Here is a 19433-nt window from a genome sequence, read left to right as displayed (position 1 = left end):
TTGTATTAATCTTTATTCAAATTAGGAAGCTACAAAGTTTACATATTTCATAGTTAATTTGTTTTTGTTTTTTTTTTAAATTAATTCTCTTACGTTGTGTCGCCTAAAATTGTATGCAAAGGTAAAAAGTTGCATTTTAAAAAGTGGTCATCCCAGAGCCGCTGCTTTTTGCCGGATAAATCAATTAGGAAGTGGCCGATGAGAGAAATACGTATATAAAGCGCATCAATATAGGTTATATAGGTATATATCCACTCTCCTCGGATCGCATGGAAGTACATATCCTCAGGGGGCGAAAGAGAGGCACATAAGTGGAAAATCGAAACGGAGCGGGACAAGGCTAGTTGGATAAGGGTAGGCGATATAGTGGGAGCAAGCTGAACCCAGGGCCTGCAAACATCAACAATAATTCAAATATATATTTGCTCGATCGCAAGGTGCAACTGGCAACTCAACTATTGCATAACATATCGCTTTAGTGGGCGTGGGCTTGAGTACATATATCATTTCAAGTGAGTATCCGTACAAATATCAATTTTGTGTGAGATTTAACAATTGTTTCATTCGTTTAGCTACAATGTTCGGTTGTCGGGAAATACAGGTTGTTCACTTTAATCGCCGATTCCCCGCAAATACAATGCATAATCGTTATAATAATAATGGTGGTAATAATATTACTTATGGTATAAGAGCTTCCGCTTGACTCTGGTGTGTGTATAGTACAAAGTTAAATAAGTAATATCAATTTAAACTCTCTTCGACTTAGGCTAAATACTCTTGTGGAGAAAAAAATAGCTACGCGTCTCCGTTACTGCAAAATATATATATTGACCCTAATCTGGTTCACAATTCGGTTACCTATGGGCCTATGGTTTTCACCCGATCGCTCAGCAAATACTGTGGTTTCTGCCTATCATATTTCTCAGGTTTTCAAATTTCGCTATTAAAGTTGGCTAAGAACAATTGTTTATTCGCTACATTTATTTATTCTGACCTCGTACAATCCAGATTTTCCGATCTTACGAACAGTGACGGGAAAGGTACAGCTTTTTTTTAACTAGGCAGGTTTCGGGATTAAAATCAGAGTAGATGGAGATTTATACCTTTTTAAATTTCTGACTTGATTCAGTTTCTCAGACTTTCATCCCTGGCGGGAGCTCTTTGGTTCCGAATGTTAAATAATTACACATTTTAGAAATACAAATTTTGAACCTATGGGCTAGGCTAAACAGTGAATAAGATGTACTACCTAGATACTTCCCATCACTGCTCTGAATCTGTTGTTCGTTGCCCGTAATGTCGCAGCTTAATGGCTATTGTCTGAATTCTGTTTCAATGGTTTTTCTGATTCTATTTGTTTCGGGGAAGGCCAATAGGGCCCCAATAGCTCCCCAAGGAGGAGGCTATATCCCGCTGTATAAACGATATGTACTAAGTGGTAAGTAATACGACTTCTATTTAATTACTGCCTAAGAAATGAAACGCTGACGCTGGTCGCCCCTTGTTGGCTCCTTTGGGTTAGATTCGAAATTGACATGAGATCTGGCGAGCTGCAATCCATTAGGCATACACAATAATTACAATATTGTTGGTTGGTTTTGTTTTGTTTTGGGTGCACTTAATTCTTAGGTAACTTATTTCACGTATTTAGAATGTGTACATAGAACGGTATGCCCTCTGATCGGGCAATTTCTTTACATACTTTGTATATTTAATAATTATATTAATCGTGGAACTATGGAACATTTCGCTTTCGTTTCGGATTTCATTTCCCTAATTCTGGTTTTGGTTTTGGTTTTCGGCTTGTTACGTTGGTGTGATAAAGAGAATCGAAGAAAAAAGAAGATTGCTAATAGTTGTTGATCGGTATGGAAGCGCTTAGTTTTAAAGTTGAAGAAGTTCGTTAATTGTACGTTTCGTATGGGAATTAGACACACTATACACTGGAGAAGAGTGGCATGCAGGTGGGGTCTAGTCAGGAGTCGGGGGTCCAATCTAGTCCACTTTCGGCCTGCTGCTCAAGTACTGGGCGAGGTTTTCGCGTGGTCCTTGCACGATCATAATGAACTGCGAGGGGAAGTCCCAGATGATGGTGAAGTGGAACAGCATGTTGGCGATGGCGATCAAGTACTCGAAGAACGCGAACCAACTAAAGGCTATAAAGATAGTAAAGAAAATAGTAAGTTACCAAGCAAATACTTATAGAATAGCTCTTCCTCCATTAAAGGACATCACTTTGATGTTTTTTAACATCCTAATTACATTTTCAGATTTTTATGATGTTATAGAAAACTTAAGTTGGTATTTTATATGTTTAAAATAAGATGATAAAGTCATTGTGTTTTGAATCCTATTTCATATAAAAATAGGAGATGTGATACATATCAAGTTAATACTTGATATCCAAACTAAGTTTTCAGATTAAATTAATACCTATGATACTTTTATAGGTTTAAAATGTTTCTTTATGTTTTAAATCTTATTTTATGTAAGAATAGGAGATATGATGAACATCAAGTCAGATTAGAGTGAGATTTTTAGATGTAAAAATTTTAATTGCTGAATGTAAAAATGATATGAGAGTAGATAAGGATGATGTTAGGAATGTTCAAAATAAAATGATAAATTGTATTTATCTATAAACTAAGATTACTTAGTGCTGACTATGGTTAGGGTCTCACCCAAGTCGTGACAGTAGAAGCGGTGTTTGGCAAAGAACACCAGCAATCCGATGGTGCTCAGGATGGAGACGGCGAAGAGGATCTTCTTCCACTTGATGGACAGGCGCTGCTGCTCGGTCAGCGATTGTCCGGCGTTGAGGATGCCGTTCAGCTTGATCGTGGCCAGCATGTAGCACAGCGAACATACCATGAACGTGATAAAGATGCGCTCGTGAACGGCTAAAACAAAGGAACGAATGGGTATGAGTTAAGACATCCAGAGGAATAAGAGAAGTCTTCGACATACGATAGTTCTCTCGGTTAGATATATAAGTGACGCCGCCCAGGGACGCGATCTCGATGCAGTTCAGCACCAGGATCAGCGTGATGAGCGCGCTGGTCTGAGGCACCTGGGCGGGACTGATCCGACGCAGCTGCGAGCGGTAGTAGTTCTTGTAGACGAAGGCGATGGGGATGCGCGGTCCGATGTGGAGCGCGATGCTAAAGCGCCAGAAGTAGCGCTGCGGGCTGACTCCGGTAATTGCACTTATCGAGGGTATTATGTTGTAGACCTGGCAGGGAAAAACTGCGTTATTAAAATGTACCTTTAAGATAAACTAACTCAGTCATAACATGACTAAAGTAAAATGCAATTTCAAATATAGTTCATAAAAATATTTTACATTAAACGTATTGAAATTGCATACGTATTTCAAGCTAAAAAAATAAATTTTTTGTACTTATAAAAAGGTTTAAAACAAATTAGTCATTGCTTAAGTAAAATAAAAACACTTGAAATATATCTGCGGTCAAAATATAACTTGAAAAAATAATAATCTTAATTTTATAGCGGTGGCGACTGTGTTTACGACATTAATCATTTTGAGCGATGTTTTGTGTTTTGTGAGCGAATCGTTTAGAAAAGTGAATTTGCGTGTCACCTATCTCGCACGGAGTCCCGCGAGGATGACAGTGATTTGTTGGCCACGGGATTAGCTGCGATTGGAGCAGTTAGCCGCGCCCCGCCCTGGACATGTCCCCATCCCCATCCCGATCCCCAGGAGCCCTTCAACTCACGCGGCAATGTGTCTCGTGTACATCGTCGTACTGGAAGACGTAGGCGGTCACGAAGCACGTAAAGAGCGTCACCAGGGGCAGCAGGGCGGTGACCACGCAGAGCTCGTGGAAGCTGGCCAGGTAGTGGATGGCCACCTGTTCCCTCGGCTCCCTCGAGTCCTCCTGCTTGGAGCTAATCGTTGTGCTGGGCTGTAAGTAGATCAGGACATTAAGATCGAGTTGCTATGGTGCGAGGCTAAGGGAAAATCCACTGTGCAACATTTTTGAAATATTTGAATTTGTTTTGAAGACTTATTTACTTAGGTATGGAAAGATATAATATTAAATTCGAAGTAAAAGAGATTTAAGAATTTACTTAAAGTTGACGAAATTTTAAGCTTTTTGTAGTGATCCCACAAGGTAAAATATGACTAAGATATCTTTGAATTGCACTAAGGATTTTGAGTTTATACATATAGAAAATAATAAATATACGTTAGAGTTTTGGGTAAACTAGATAACTTCCTCAGAACTACATTGGTTTTACCTCTTAAATGAAAGGATGCGAAGAAGGAATGGTAGCCCTGTTTTCGATTTGGTTAATGCACAACAACGAAAAAGCGCTAAAAATAGAGGAAAAATAACAAAACCAGAAGAGGTGTGAATAAATCAATAAACAAAAGACAAATAATGAGGCGCAGCAAATGGAGGCGGAAACTATGCGATATGCGAATACGCCAACCTAGTGAAAGGCTGAATAATGGATGAGGTCCGCATGGCATCCCAAATTGGATGAGCCGGAGTTATAAATAAACAAGTCCTTGAAAGGGATAGGATAGGATAGGGTACGGCATGGTGTGTTTATGGTTTGGCTGTGGATATGGGTATGGTATGATATCTAGGGGGTGGCAAGGCCACTCGCTCTCTGGTGAAAGGCTCTCTCCGGTTCTGTTGTGCCGCTCCGGAGCAGCAAAGGATTAAGGGCCAAAAATAGACGAGCTGCCCCTGACGTAACCATTACCAATCTACCAGCCAGCCAGCAGCTGGCCAAAATTAATTAGCACAAAATTAATGGGAAATTGGTCGGGCGTCGGGAATGACATTAAATATGTGCTGCGATTAAATCAGGACACCGGAAGCAAGAAAGATGCCGGGAAACTGGTACAAGCGCGGGGGCGATTCCACGATTTCACAAGGACATGGCGAAATCGAATAAATGATTAAAACGCGAATGAGCACGAGAACGAGAACGAGAACAAGAACAAGAACCAAACAAACAAGCGCCGCAAAGTAAATAAACGCATTTCGAAAATTAGGCAAGCAAGAGAGAAAAACAAAATAATTGTGGAAATGTGGAAAACAGCGTGATACGTTAAGAAATGTGCACGGAAAACATTTTCCAAGATCTAAGTATGTTCGAAAAATTCCAGAATTTATTCAGGGTATTTTTAAAACATCAATTATAGTTTAAAAGTTTATTTGTTTTGATTTTACTTTAATTTGCTATAATATTAACAATAGCAATTTGCAATATGTTATATGTATTTCAACTCAAAACTACAATTCTATGATTAATTTATTATGATATTACAAGATTTAAAGTGGTATTAAGACTTAGATCTTTTTGCCTTTAACACATTTTTTAGGAAATAGTTATTTTTTTTAAATTAAATTTGTTTCTTTGCTTCAAATTTTTCATACCAAATATAAGATGTTTTCAAAATGAAAGTTAAACTTTTAAATTTGCTTGGAAACCAGAAGCTTTTTAGGAAAGTATGAACATTTTTGAAGTTCGAAATTCACATAATCCTGGGGGATTGGTTAAAATATATATATTTGGACCGATTTGAAAAATATTTTCGGTGTGGAAAAGTGTAGGGGAGGGCAGTCCAGGGGGTGGCATGCGCGGTTGCTGCGGAAAATTACAACAAACAAGCCGAGGACCATGGAAAATAAAACGGGCGCACACACACAAACACCCCCGCACGGTTTGTATGTGCAGTGGCGGGGGGTTTAATGGGTGATGGGTGAGCGGGGGTTTGGGAGGTCACTAAGCGTGCGCTACCTCCGCTTAAAGTTATATAATATTTGGCCAGGCCAAACAAACCATAAATACACACACACACACAGGAAAAAAAAGAAGGAAATTCGATTGTTATTTCCCTGGAAAAACACGAAAGCGAATCTCACCGCTGCTGCTGGGTCGCCGGATCCGGATTCGCCGGAGGAGCAGCTGTTCCCGCCGCCTCCGCCGCCGTCGCCAGCGGACCTGGTCGCCAGGTCCGTCGCCCCCTTCCCGCTATCTGCCGCCGAAGACGTTGCCTCTCCTGTGCCCTGCTGCATTTTCTGATCGGTTATCGGCGCTGCTGACGTTGCTGCTGCTGCTACTGCTCGTGCTCCCGTCGATGATGCTATTTGGCATAATTTGCATGCCCCAACGCTGCCGTCGCCGAGTTGTGACCGCGCGCGCGCCTCTCTCGCAACTGCTACGGCTGCTCCACCTCGGAGCGCTTTTCCCCATCCATTTCGACGCCTGCATCCACTCCTCTGCCTTCCAGCTGGGCCTGGTCCCACTGGCCACCCCGTTGGCAGGGTCACATTGCCAATTTACCGTTAGCTTTTCTGCTCAACACGTTGGCAGGGTCACACTGGCCATAGTACCGTTATCTGTGGCGGGAAACTATTTCAAATTCAACCGAACGCTATAAACAAAAAAGTTTTGTGTTAAACAAGTTTTTTAAACGTTAATTCTTAAATTGAGCTAGGCTTGTTACAGACTATGTTCCAATAATTCTGCTACCCTTAGGGAAGGAATGTTACTTTATATGAAAAAAATAAATTGCTCTATGACAGTATATGTTTTACAAATAACACATATGTACATAAGTCAATATGAACCATTCGTGCACAAAAACAGAGTCTCTTGAATAACTTTATAGTTTTAAAGCGTTTTTCAGCTTTTATTTTTTTAAATGTTTTAACATTTTGCATTTCCTTTTTTTTATCAATACAGGCAATATGTTAAATTAAAATTTATTTTCATGTATTTTTCTTTACTTTATATAACTTATATATTGAACTGCAAAAATTAAATATATATCATTATGTACCTCAAGCTGATCGATTTTGTTTATTCCAGAGATTTTATGAAATTCCTAAAACCAAATTTGATTATATTTACCAACATTTTACTATATGTCACTATTGGTTTAATTAAATTTGGCCAAATTTGTTATTACAAATACGGGATTGAAAACTTCTTATAAATATTTAGATTACGGTAATATCGCGACATAATATTTTGAAAAGAGAAAATATGTTTATACATTCTAAAAGATTTCTGGTATTCCGAAAGTACTAATAATTTTAGCCGGTTTACTAAAATTCGAAAGACAAAGATCATATTTAAAATACTACCAAGCTTCGTATAAATTTCCGAATATTTTAAATAGATCGAAATAGAAAGTAAGAAAATATTTTATATGCAGTTTTACCATAAAGTGGATGTGATCAATTTGTAACTGTGTAAATTTAAATTTAGGTATTTTTAGTTGTGCTCAAAACAAAATATACATAGATAAAAAATTGGAAGTTGTAAACACTTCCAAAATCAAAAAAAAATATTCCGCGATTAATATATCATTCTTCGCATTCCGTTTATAGCGCTTTATTGAAAAACTAGTTTCTGTTACATTCAGATGCCTCTACTTCCTTGTTGCATCAGAGTGTTAGGTGTTACATTTAGTAGTAGTTTGTTGATGGATTCGTGTGTACAATCGAACCACAAAGGATCGATATTGTATTTTGTATACAAAGGTAAAATGAGATGAGTACAAGTTTATACGCATGCATGCTTCTGCCAGGTCGATCGAAGCACCTATGCGATTTCTTGCTTGGAAAGTTTATGTTAGATTTCTAATAAATAAATTAAGAAGTTGAATATCCACTCCGTGCTAAACTAGAACTAGTGGCTGTGCGGTGCATTGGGCACAGCTTTGGATGACCGATATGATCGCATTAGTTCCACAACTCTCCGGCGACTATTTCGAGTACCATCTTCTTGCGGAAATACTCCATTTCCGCCTGCGAGAAGGTAATCGGCGCATCACGCGATATATACTCGGCAAACATGCAGCTGAAGACGCCGCAATCACTTCCATTCAATTGTTGGGGCACATTCGGTACGTTCTCGATCACAAAGACGCTGGTGTCGAACGGCTGCTTGCGCTTATCCAGGGATTCCTCGCGCAGATAGGCCTCCAAGGCGTTCAGCACGGCTTGGTTCGGCGCGCCCATAGAATCATAGTAGCGAATGGTTTTGTTTCGCAAGTGGATGATGGCCATGCACCAGTGGACGCCGTTGCAGTGCACCGGCACTGGGATCACGTCCTTTGAGAATATGTCTACTTTACGGGTCCAGCGCTTTACGCCCGCATGGCCAGCCTGCAGGAGGCGTGGCACGAAGAACGTGTTCATGGCATACACGTTGGGAAGTTCTGCCTTCGCCGAGCGATCAGTCAGCAAGCACATGTAAAAGTTGATGATCTCGTCGTTTAACCACTCCGTACCTTTGAGCGAAAGTATATCGCGGCGGTGAATGTGCATGTTGAACTTGACAACAAGGACCTGGGAGTTAAAAGAAAAATGGGCTTTAATAAGAAACCCAATGCATCAATGGACAATTTGCTTACCTCGTCCTCTGGACCACCATACATCAACTGCTCATAGCGCCTCAAGTGCTCCGGAGTAAGAGGGATGAGCCTTGTCTCTTTCTTCTGAACCGGTGTGTCCCGGGCCCCGATGACAAAGATCGGCTTGTGGGGGATACGGTACTGGAATATGTTCTCCCGCAGTTTATACTCGTAGGCACGTCGTTCTTCAGTGCTGCGATTGGCCCTTTAATTTTGCATAACAATTTTGTAAATGGGTCCTGACGATTGGACATTGAAAACTTACTCCTCAACTGCCAACTCGCGACGGTGCTCGGACTCCTCACGCATGCGAGCCGCCTTTGCTTTAAACTGCTCCACAAAGTCATCTTTGAGGTAGATGCAGCTTGCAAAGCGACGATGCAGGGCATCGGTCATGGAGAGTCTGGTGGTCTTGGCGCGGAGCGATTTTACAGAGCCACTGGAGAATGATAAAAAATTGTTTAATTTTATTCTTTGTTTTATGTGAAATTTGCTCACATGTGATTGGAGTGTTTGTGTTTCTTTTCACGCGAGCTGTCATCAATGGCAGTAACTGAGGAATTAGAGCCACTACTGGAGTGCTCGCTGCCGCTCTCGTTGCTACCGTCGCTGCTGGAAATGGTGGACGCATGGCTGCCGGCGATATTGGTAGAGCTGTCTATGCGCATTAGCTGCGGTGGAGCTGGTACTGGGCCATGTTGTGCCGCCCCGCTGTTGATCAATCTGGCGTACTCCGACACACTGTTCTGGCGCCCTAAAGACGAGGGCTGCAGCAGCGGCTGCGGCTGCTGCAATGGGCGAGATTGGTTGCCCCGCAGCAGGGAACTCCAGCTCGGCTGCTGTGTGTTAATGCGCTGCAGCGGTGGGGCAACCGGCTTGGCGAAGCGGCTGACCACGGAATCATTGGTCACGGTGTGGATGAGGTTCAGATATTGTTCGTGCTCCGAGCGTTCCATCTCGTGGGTCAGGATGCTCCTCTCCACCTGAGTTGGTACCCGGCGGACCGGGTGGGCGGAGTGGCCGTTGACACGGGCTTCGGCGAAACCATTTTGACCCAGACGCACGGCATCCGAGTAAAGCATTTGCGGCTGCCTGGCTGATGTACCGGCGGCATTGGCAAAGCCCCTCGGCTGGGACGGCTCCTCGTCGTCCGACCCGTCGAACGGGTTGGCTATGTATGGGGCGTCATTGCGCACACGGTGCTGCGTGTATACCGGCGGATTGAAGACCGAGAGCCGCTTTGAGCCCTGCTGCTGATTCTCGCGCTCCCGCCCTGCCATGGACTTGCTTGCATGAACCTGGTCCTCGGCAGGCACATTCGTTATGAAACGAGGAAAGGAGTTGTCCACACGCTGGTACTTGATCACAGGTGGATAATCCTCCTGGTTGCTGCAAAAACAGAAAATCACCCCGTTATCAAATAAATTTTTAACAAGTCAAAGGAGCTTACCGTCTCTTCTGGGCTGTATTACTTCCCTCCGCCTGGTGGTCGCCACCACGACCAGCTCCGTTTTGAATTTCCGTTCCCTGGCCCGACTCTCCGGTGTCCGGAGCTCCCTCTTTGGACTTATTCCAACCGGTTAATAGCTCTCGGACCCTCCTTAATATTTCAAAGCCCATTGAAATTTCGTAAGTATTTATCAGCTCTTCGGCTTCCTTCTCTGCCTCAACACCGAACGGTTTCGATTTCTGAGTGTCCTTGAGGACCTTGACGATATCCCCGAGCAGGGCGATGTTCTCTTCGGTGATGGTTCCTTCAACAGAGTCGTCTATCAGAATGTGGCAGATATAAGCCAACTTCCGGCGCATAAGATGAAGGGCTCCGTCCGCGATGTTTAAATTAGGATTGGCTGGTTCCGATTTCTGAATATTGCGGACTTGATCGATGTAAGCGAAAAATTTACTGTCTCCTGCTGCCTGTTGCTGCTGACCGTGACTCGGTCCAGCTAGGTTTGGTTGTTCATTGGTAGTCTCCGCCCCTGTAACCCCAGTTACAATATTTGAGATGTTCCCCACGAAGCTGGAATCTATTTGGTGGTCGTTCTTTTGAAACGATGTTACAAGGCGGCTAATCTCAGAATCAAATTGGAATTTGTCTTTCTGCAGAATCTTGGTAGCAACCTGATTTTCCTTTGGCTCAACCTCTTCTGAAATGTTGGGATTGGGATCCTGATTCTCAGATACGATCTGCTCGCCTTTCTGTTGGCCCTGATCCTGAATCTGTGTTTCGACTTGATCTTCGCTCAGCAAGATCTGACGTTCAAAACTCTTGCTCTCCTGCTGGCTTTGTGAGCCAAGTTTTTCTTTTTCCTGTTGCTGGGCTAGAATCTCTTCGATCTGGTCTTTTTTCTGCAAGATCTGGCGTCCAAAACTCTTGCCTTCCTGCTGGCTACTTGACGCAAGCACTTTTTCAAATGCCAATAGTATTTTTTCCTTGCTCTGGATCTTAGCAGCACTCTGTTTTTCCTTTGTCTGAGCCTCTTCTGAAATTTTGGGATTGGGATCCTGATTCTCAGACACGATCTGCTCGCCTTTCTGTTGGCTTTGATCCTGTGTTAAGTTCTGAAGTTTTTCCTGTAAGATGAGGTTTTGCGTTACAAGCGGCTCTTCTTCCCGTTTAATTTTTTCCTGTTGATCCTTAATCTTTTTTACGACCCGGTCTTTGTTCTGCAAAATCTGGCGTTCAAAAATTTTCCCTCCCTGCTGGCTTTGTGATGCAAGCTCTTCTTTTTGAAATGCAAATTGTATTTTGTCTTTCTGCTGGATATTGGCAGCTACCCGATTTTCCTTTTGCTCAAGCTCTTCTGAAATCTTTTTCTTTCTTTCTTTTTCCAGGTCTTCAATCTTCTGATCGACCTCTCGCGTAATCCGATCCGCAGCCTTACGCTTTATCAGAGTCTGAATTGCCACCTGCAAACGGGAGGCTTCCTTCTTAAACGCAGACTTTAGCTTTTCCCTCCTCTTCCGCTGCTTCTCCAGCTGCAACTTAGCCTCACGCTTTTTACGCCTCTTTCGATGCTTCTCCAGCTGGAACTGTAAAACAACGTCCTCTTCCTGCAAGCTCTGGGGTGCAATCTTCTCGTCTCCCTGCAGGATTTGTGATGGATATTTTTCTGCTTTCCGCTTGATTTCGTTTTCCTGTCGGATCGGGGCTGTAATCCTTTCGTTTGGCGGCCGGATGCCACGCACAGAATCACATATAGGCCCGAACTGACGGGGGGGACTGGACACACCCGCAGGAGCGAATAAAGGTCCTTTCGAGTTCGCTGTCGCTGTGTGTGCGTTATGGGAACGCGGTTGCTCGAACCGGGATGTAGCAAGTGCGGCTTCTTTGTCCTTTTCTTGCCGTTTCAAAAACTTAGCCTTACGCTTTTCTTGCCTCTCTCGATGCGCTGTGGCTCCTGGCGTTGTGGGAGTGTTATGGGAACGCGGTTTCTGCTGTGATTCCGTCAACAAGGACGTCCCGTATTTGCGCTGTTCCGCGAAGAGTGGACTTGAGCTTGTACTTTTGGAATGGCGAGGATCCTCATCGGGCACTGCAGCGGCCCTGCCTTGTGTAATTGGACAAAGCTTTTCAAGTTCCTCTGCTTTCCGCTTGATTTCGTTTTCCTGCCGGATCGGGGCTGTAATCCTTTCGTTTGGCGGCCGGATGCCACGCACAGAATCACATATAGGCCCGAACTGACGGGGGGGACTGGACACACCCGCAGGAGCGAATGGAGGTCCTTTCGAGTTCGCTGTCGCTGTGGGTGCGTTATGGGAACGCGGTTGCTCGAACCGGGATGTAGCAAGTGCGGCTTCTTTGTGCTTTTCTTGCAGTTTCCAAAACTTAGCCTTACGCTTTTCTTGCCTCTCTCGGTGCGCTGTGGCTCCTGGCGTTGTGGAAGTGTTATGGGAACGCGGTTTCTGCTGTGATTCCGTCAACAAGGACGTCCCGTATTTGCGCTGTTCCGCGAAGAGTGGACTTGAGCTTGTACTTTTGGAATGGCGAGGATCCTCATCGGGCACCGCAGCGGCCCTGCCTTGTGTAATTGGACAAAGCTTTTCAAGTTCCTCTGCTTTCCGCTTGATTTCGTTTTCCTGCCGGATCGGGGCTGTAATCCTTTCGTTTGGCGGCCGGATGCCACGCACAGAATCACATATAGGCCCGAACTGACGGGGGGGACTCACACCCGCAGGAGCGAATGGAGGTCCTTTCGAGTTCGCTGTCGCTGTGGGTGCGTTATGGGAACGCGGTTGCTCGAACCGGGATGTAGCAAGTGCGGCTTCTTTGTCCTTTTCTTGCCGTTTCCAAAACTTAGCCTTACGCTTTTCTTGCCTCTCTCGATGCGCTGTGGCTCCTGGCGTTGTGGGAGTGTTATGGGAACGCGGTTTCTGCTGTGATTCCGTCAACAAGGACGTCCCGTATTTGCGCTGTTCCGCGAAGAGTGGACTTGAGCTTGTACTTTTGGAATGGCGAGGATCCTCATCGGGCACCGCAGCGGCCCTGCCCCGTGTAATTGGACAAAGCTTTTCAAGTTCCTCTGCTTTCCGCTTGATTTCGTTTTCCTGCCGGATCGGGGCTGTAATCCTTTCGTTTGGCGGCCGGATGCCACGCACAGAATCACATATAGGCCCGAACTGACGGGGGGGACTGGACACACCCGCAGGAGCGAATGGAGGTCCTTTCGAGTTCGCTGTCGCTGTGGGTGCGATATGGGAACGCGGTTGCTCGAACCGGGATGTAGCAAGTGCGGCTTCTTTGTCCTTTTCTTGCCGTTTCCAAAACTTAGCCTTACGCTTTTCTTGCCTCTCTCGATGCGCTGTGGCTCCTGGCGTTGTGGGAGTGTTATGGGAACGCGGTTTCTGCTGTGATTCCGTCAACAAGGACGTCCCGTATTTGCGCTGTTCCGCGAAGAGTGGACTTGAGCTTGTACTTTTGGAATGGCGAGGATCCTCATCGGGCACCGCAGCGGCCCTGCCCCGTGTAATTGGAGCAAGCTTTTCAAGTTCCTCAAGTGATAAGATCTTGGAAAAGGATGGTTCTGCGGAGGTAGAGTTGTGCGCGCGCTTCTGACTCACTGGCTTGTTGTCAAATTCCGATGGCAATTCGGAATGGGCAAGTCGATCCTTTACAGACGACCCATTGATTCCACCGCGGGATTTGGGCTTGGGTGCAGTTTCTGATTTGGCGGCTTCCTGTCGAGCCTGCCTCATGCGTCCGCACCTGGCGTATTCCGTAACTCTGAGCTGGAAAAGGATAGATATTGGAGTGCATTATTATTTCCGAATTTCAGATTCGCTAGTAAAAAAAAAAACAAAAATTGCAGCCGGTGAAACGCAGCCGAAATTTTGCGCATTTTCTTTGCCGCCTTTTGCCCCTCGCCCCGCGCCACACCACCTTCCCCGCAAGGACCAAACACTCACCGCGTGGCCAGCCGGTAAACACTTTTCCGTTTGCAATGCCGGCGAGTGAAAAATTTGCAACGCGGCGCGAGGAAAATGGGGAAAAAGATGGAAATTTTCAGTTTTTTGGCGTGCTGCCGCTAGAGTGACCGTGCCATGGACTGCGGAAATATACCATTCTTATTTGTTAAAATATACCAGAACATACCACTCAGAAATGTTAGGGTGTTCCCTGTGAGAGGTGGGAGTCCCCGCTAAGTCAGGTGTGAGTCCCCTCTATATCAGATGTATTTAAATTTAACAAGAAAAAACGCAAAAAAGTAGCCGATTTTCAAATGAATATATCTCCATCTCTCTCGCTAATTAATAATTATTAATAATTATTGTTTGGTTATAACTTTTTTATAATTAGACCGATATTAATAATTTTTGGCAAGTGGATGAGTATAGATAATTAGAACAAAACCTCATTTAAATGTTTACAAAATAATTTAAAATGTGGGCGGTTTCCTTCTACCTGTTATATACTTTCCGACGGACCTAGTATACCCATTTACTCTACGAGTCACGCTTTGTTTTCTCAGAAATTAATTAAATTCTTTGTTGTATTGCTGTGGCAACTTACTTGATTCATTTTTCACGCGCACTCGGATCGAGCAGTAAAACTAAACTGAATCGTCACACAAAGGAGCCTCAAATGTTGAATTGATTTTGTTTTTGTTTAGTTAGTAAAAATTATTTTTAAAATTTACAAAATGATAAAAATTCATGAATACAAATTGAGGTGTTGCCCGCACGACCTCTCGAAGTAAACTGACTAGCCAGACGAAAATCAATGTTATGTTTGAATGACAGGATCAAAAAGAAAATGCAAGGCCTTCTTGATCCTTTTTTTTTACAAAAATTCCCCTTTACAAGTCTGGGTCATAGTTTATATCTTTATTTATTAATATCACTGCACAAACACAACAACAACGTCAACAACAGCAACCCACATACACACACGCACAAACAAACCTAGCGAGTTCTTCAGATCCAGCAACTCCTGCTCGATCCCTGCTTTGGCAGCAGGTTAAACAACTCCTGCTCAATCCCTGCCTTGGCAGCAGAAGAAGAGGAAGTTCCAGAGCAGCGAGGTGGCACCGTAAAGAGCGCCGGCGAGTCCCACGGTGGCCTGGAAGGAGTACCGCTCCACCACCCAGTGGGCCAGGGCGCCCCACAAGAGTACCAGCAGGCCGTTGGTGAAGTGCACCGGTCGCCGGATGGCCGTCCAGTTGGCCCGCGTCATGCCCATCTGGAAGACGAGCTCCTGCAGGAAGGCGGTGACCACCTGGCCAAAGCCGAGCAGCACCGCGGACACGCTGAGCAGCAGCTTCGAGGTGGAGAAGCTGATGACTGGGTGGGGCAACGAAGGTTATTCGGGGCAGGTACATACACAGTTGGTCTCGCGAGGAGCAGGACTTACAGATCAGGGCCAGGCACTTGCAGAGGCTGCCCAGCGTGTGCCACTGGATCTTGCGCTTGTACAGGCTGGTCCCGAAGCGCGGCGTCATCAGGGAGAAGCACATCCAGGGGAAGGCCAGCAGGGAGAAGAGGAACGGGATCTCGGCGTTCTTCAGCGCGTGGTGGCTGACCGCCAGGCCCGGCAGCACCGTCAGGCACATCACGTAGCTGAAGATGTCCGCGGAGAGGAGCAGCGTGGTGGCGTACAGCTGCGGCACCAGCAGCGCCTGCTGCAGCGGCATGGCGATCTTGTCCAGCAGGTTCCACCACAAATGCGAGGTCACCGCCCGCGACATTCGGCGAATGCGGCGCTGCAAGGACCACGAAACAAATTGATTAGATAGGGTAGTAATTCTCTAATAGTTTACATTCAAATCTACCTTTTAAAGGAGGGTCAACATTTTAACCCATTTTCATGATCAGTTTTTACACAATTCTAATGGGTTTCAGAACGGGAACCCAAAACTGCACTTCTACAATCCATAACTTGAGTTATTGGATTCCGATTTTCAATTGGGGTATCTCTATGAAATCGTGATTGAATTTTCTAATATTCTACATTAAAACCTTACTTTTTAACGAGGGTCAAAATTTTAACCCATTTTCATGTTAGATTTTTCCGTATTTCCAATGGCTTTCAGAACGGGAGCCCAAAACTGCACTTCAACAATCCATAACTTAAGTTATATGGTACCTATTTTCAAGTGGGATACCTCTATGAATTTGTGGTTGAATTCTCTTGTATTCTACATTAAAATCCTACTTTTTTTCGAGGTTAAATATTTTAACCCATTTTAATGTTAGATTTTCCGTATTTACAATGGCTTTCAGAACGGGAACCCGAAACTGCACTTCTAAATTCCATATCTTGAGTTATTGGATTCCGATTTTCAAGTGGGATACCTCTATGAATTTGTGATTGAATTCTCTTATATTCTACATTAAAATCTTACTTTTTAACGAGGGTCAAAATTTTAACCCATTTTCATATCTGATTTTTTCGTAATTCCAATGGCTTTCAGAACGGGAACCCAAAACTGCACTTCTAAATTCCATATCTTGAGTTATTAGATTCCAAATTTCAAGTGGGATACCTCTATGAATTTGTGATTGAACTCTCTAATATTCTACATTAAAATCTTTCTTCTAAACGAGGTTCGAAATTGTAACTCATTTCCATGTTGATTTTGAACTCCTCTAATCCATAACTTGAGTTTTGGAATCCCAATTTAAAAGTGGGAAACCTCCAAAAATTCGTGTTTGAATTCTCTGATATTCTACACTAAAATCTCTTAAGCTAGGGTCTATGAGGTCTTACCAGATTGGCGTAGTCGGGTGGCAGGGGTGAGGAGCTGCCGGTGCCTGTGCCAGTTCCGGTTCCCAATCCCATTCCCAAGGGAAGTTGGGGCGTCAGGGGATAAAGTCGTCCATTCGAGAGCGACTTATGCGAGGTCTGCGAGGCAGACATGGCGTAGTTGTCGATGGTCGCATTGCTCGACCGCATCATGGACACCGTCTCGTCCTCCTCGGGTATGATCTCCATGATCTCCACCCCATTGGGATTCACGTAGGTGACGTAGGCCTCGTCGGTGGCCAGCATGTAGTTGCTGTGGGTGTCCACCACGGCGGCGGCGACGACGGCACTCGGAGTGGTGGCCGCCATGTCGGCGGTGGTGGCTGGATTCCGCCACGACAGGGTGTCCAAGCCGTCCAGTTGGTCGGCCACCAAATTGGCGGCCAGTGCCGCCCGCAGCGGAAGTGCCGCGAATCCCGTCTCCGCCTTGATCACCGATATCCGCTTTGTGGTGAAGGCGTCCTCGCGGTGCTTCGTGATGATCAGGCTGAGCGGGATGAGGTTCACCAGCAGGGCGGACATCAGCACGATCGACTGGGCGGTCCCGTAGAGCGTGCGCAGGCTGGTGAAGACGAACGAGAGGAACAGCTGGCAGAAGGCCTCGCCACACAGGTGGATCGTCTTCCGCACGTACTTGTCCTCCCGCGGACGCACTGCCTCCAGGATCACGTGCGTCTTCCATAGGTAGAGGCTGGAGCCGATGCCTAGGGGAAACGGATTTATACAGTATTAGTTTGGGGTGGTCCTTCAGCTAGGTTCTCCAAATCACTTTTGGAGCTGTCCAAAAGTATGCCGTGAAGAAAGTTGTCTGTAAATGTTAATGAAAAACATATTTTTTCTTGCTTGGATGCTATAGACATAGCATAATATACGATCTATAATAGATTATAATTTGTTTTGAGTTCCTCATGTATTATTAATATTTATAATTCCACGTTTCTTAAAGGAAATTTTTTAATAATGGAATCTTTGCACTATCATACAACTCTAAACACTAGAATGCGTATACGTGATATATTGCGTATACGAGAAGAAGGCTGTGCCAAAAATGCAGTGACACATATGATATATCAGCTATGAGATGTGCTTTTAAGTGCTTTCTTTTAAGTAGGTATTTAAAGCAATGACAAAGATAAATGGCAACTTTACGAATTACAAGACTCTTTCGGTAGCTTCGCGCCCTTTTTCTCTTTTATAGATATTAGATATTATCCGAGATTTATACCCACCAGCAAAGCAGCCGTAGAAGACTATGGCCACCACCTGCGTGGTGGTGGTGACCACGATCCAGGCGGAGGAGAAGAGTATCCCGCTGACCATCAGGGAAACGCAGGCGATGAGCGTGGCCAGCAGGAAGACCCTCCTGTACTGGGTCGTCTCCCGCGACCTGCCGCTGTACTCTGTGTCCAGGTGCTCCATTATGGATCGGCACAGCTCTCCGGTGGCCTGGTAGACGATCGCCGGCCAGATCCTCAGCACCAGATCCTTATCGGACTCCACCACATTGCCGTACAGATAGGCGGGGGTGGCCAGGAAAGCCTAAGAAGGTCTCTCAGAAATAATATCATATCTTATATTAATATATATATTATCGTTTTACGTGTATGGCAAATCCGCAGAGCATGTACTTCTGTTGGATGTGCTTCTTGACCACCCGTCGTCTTTGGATTCCAGCGGTGGCTCTGGCGGTTGGTCGACGCACTGGACCCGGGGCAGCCACGCCCACGGGCACACCAACGCCCATCGCTGAGGTTGCCATATATGTATATCGCTAATCTATATGTCAGACGATCTCTGGCTCTTGGGAATACTGGATTTTACAAGAGAGCGCCTGGAGCTAGTTGATCCGTATCCGTAGTTCGCTGGGCACTTGGAATTTTTGTGTGCGCTCCGTCTAGCCGCTGGCATTCATCATTCCATCACCAAACCCCGAAAACCAAAACCAAAACCAAAGCCGTTTAGATAATGAAGCGAAAACACACATATGGAGACGGAGACCCCGGAGAATCGGAGAACCGGAGAGGCAGGCTGATAACATCGGGGCTCTTATCACGATATACCAGATATATATCTATACATATATATATGCCAGAGATATCTGTGTCCACACACTGCACAAGTGTATCTGGTGCGCAGCTGCGTATCTTTGTATCTGTGTATCCGTGAGATTAACGTCAGATATGTAAAGGCAAAACCTGCAATTCAGTCAGCGGCGGATTATGTTTATGGCCACCAGCCGGGGCAGGTAAATGGTATAGATGGCTGGCCAGATCCGTGGACACCTGGTGGAACGGGGTCACCAAAATTTATGAACGATGGCCTTTGATTTCGCCAAAAATCGGAATTTAAAAATTTCTTTTCACTTCACATTTGGTCAAAGGATTGCTAGTCATTGATAAAGTATAAGATGTATAATATTCAGTTCCCTTAGAGTGACTCATTTGGTGACCTTTAGTCAAGTAATGAACGCAAAACTTTTCGTTAGCCTGCAAAAAGGTGAGCCAAAACAGCCCTATTAGAATCCCAATTTATTTCAAATGGTGATCCCAAACGACAGTTCTATAGATTATAGCAAGACCAATTGGATCCCCAATTAAAGAGCTATATTTCTTTGAGTCTGATTAATTTCATTACAACAAAGTGGGCTTTGATAGAAAACGTTGTATTCAAACCGTATGCAACGAAAATTTTATTTTGGAAACGCCCTCCTCCGATTCGGGATGCACCAATTCATTTGAATTTTTATTTCTTGTTGATTGCGTTTTTTATTGGTATCCCTTTTCC

At 44.7% G+C, this 19433-nt stretch overlaps 3 protein-coding genes across 4 annotated transcripts; all 3 read right to left on the bottom strand.

The window, feature by feature from the left end:
- Positions 1 to 57: 57 nt before the first annotated feature.
- Positions 58 to 6235, bottom strand: LOC108015311 (post-GPI attachment to proteins factor 2-like). Its single transcript, XM_017081691.4, has 5 exons — positions 5907 to 6235; positions 3738 to 3926; positions 2968 to 3232; positions 2682 to 2900; positions 58 to 2156 (listed from the first exon to the last, which is right to left on the bottom strand). Exons 1-5 carry the CDS (start codon positions 6057 to 6059, stop codon positions 1996 to 1998), a joined length of 987 nt encoding a protein of 328 aa, XP_016937180.3. The 5' UTR covers positions 6060 to 6235; the 3' UTR covers positions 58 to 1995.
- Positions 6236 to 7367: 1132 nt separating this feature from the next.
- Positions 7368 to 14441, bottom strand: Ulp1. Of its 2 annotated transcripts, none has more exons than XM_070997215.1 (6): positions 14418 to 14441; positions 9858 to 13636; positions 8906 to 9796; positions 8673 to 8846; positions 8408 to 8612; positions 7368 to 8342 (listed from the first exon to the last, which is right to left on the bottom strand). In XM_070997215.1, exons 1-6 carry the CDS (start codon positions 14424 to 14426, stop codon positions 7734 to 7736), a joined length of 5667 nt encoding a protein of 1888 aa, XP_070853316.1. In that variant the 5' UTR covers positions 14427 to 14441; the 3' UTR covers positions 7368 to 7733. The 2 variants fall into 2 exon arrangements, with proteins under 2 accessions (XP_070853316.1, XP_016937157.4); XM_017081668.4 differs by lacking the exon at positions 14418 to 14441 and adding an exon at positions 13814 to 13961.
- A 275-nt stretch (positions 14442 to 14716) lies between these two features.
- LOC108015059 (uncharacterized) lies at positions 14717 to 18611 on the bottom strand. The gene is made up of 5 exons (XM_017081299.4): positions 18250 to 18611; positions 17879 to 18188; positions 16614 to 17353; positions 15258 to 15606; positions 14717 to 15187 (listed from the first exon to the last, which is right to left on the bottom strand). The coding sequence occupies exons 1-5, from the start codon at positions 18406 to 18408 to the stop codon at positions 14880 to 14882; spliced, it is 1866 nt and encodes a 621-aa protein (XP_016936788.3). The 5' UTR covers positions 18409 to 18611; the 3' UTR covers positions 14717 to 14879.
- Positions 18612 to 19433: the final 822 nt, after the last annotated feature.

Source organism: Drosophila suzukii, chromosome X, assembly GCF_043229965.1.
Source record: "Drosophila suzukii chromosome X, CBGP_Dsuzu_IsoJpt1.0, whole genome shotgun sequence".
NCBI classification, from domain to species: domain Eukaryota; kingdom Metazoa; phylum Arthropoda; class Insecta; order Diptera; family Drosophilidae; genus Drosophila; species Drosophila suzukii.
Note: the sequence above shows the minus strand (reverse complement) of the source record. Positions and strands in the feature narration are given on the sequence as shown.

Excerpts from the sequence above, each read along its gene's own strand:
- LOC108015311 (XM_017081691.4), bottom strand. The coding sequence starts at position 6,059 with ATGCAGCAGGGCACAGGAGAGGCAACGTCTTCGGCGGCAGATAGCGGG. Across the intron at positions 3,233-3,737 it reads TACACGAGACACATTGCCGC|GTCTACAACATAATACCCTC; the intron begins GTGAGTTGAAGG and ends TTTCCCTGCCAG. Across the intron at positions 2,157-2,681 it reads CTTCTACTGTCACGACTTGG|CCTTTAGTTGGTTCGCGTTC; the intron begins GTGAGACCCTAA and ends CTATCTTTATAG.
- Ulp1 (XM_070997215.1), bottom strand. Across the intron at positions 8,613-8,672 it reads CGCGAGTTGGCAGTTGAGGA|GGCCAATCGCAGCACTGAAG; the intron begins GTAAGTTTTCAA and ends GCAAAATTAAAG. Across the intron at positions 8,343-8,407 it reads ATGGTGGTCCAGAGGACGAG|GTCCTTGTTGTCAAGTTCAA; the intron begins GTAAGCAAATTG and ends TTTAACTCCCAG.
- LOC108015059 (XM_017081299.4), bottom strand. The coding sequence starts at position 18,408 with ATGGCAACCTCAGCGATGGGCGTTGGTGTGCCCGTGGGCGTGGCTGCC. Across the intron at positions 17,354-17,878 it reads CTTCTACGGCTGCTTTGCTG|GCATCGGCTCCAGCCTCTAC; the intron begins GTGGGTATAAAT and ends CGTTTCCCCTAG. Across the intron at positions 15,188-15,257 it reads CAAGTGCCTGGCCCTGATCT|TCATCAGCTTCTCCACCTCG; the intron begins GTAAGTCCTGCT and ends TGCCCCACCCAG.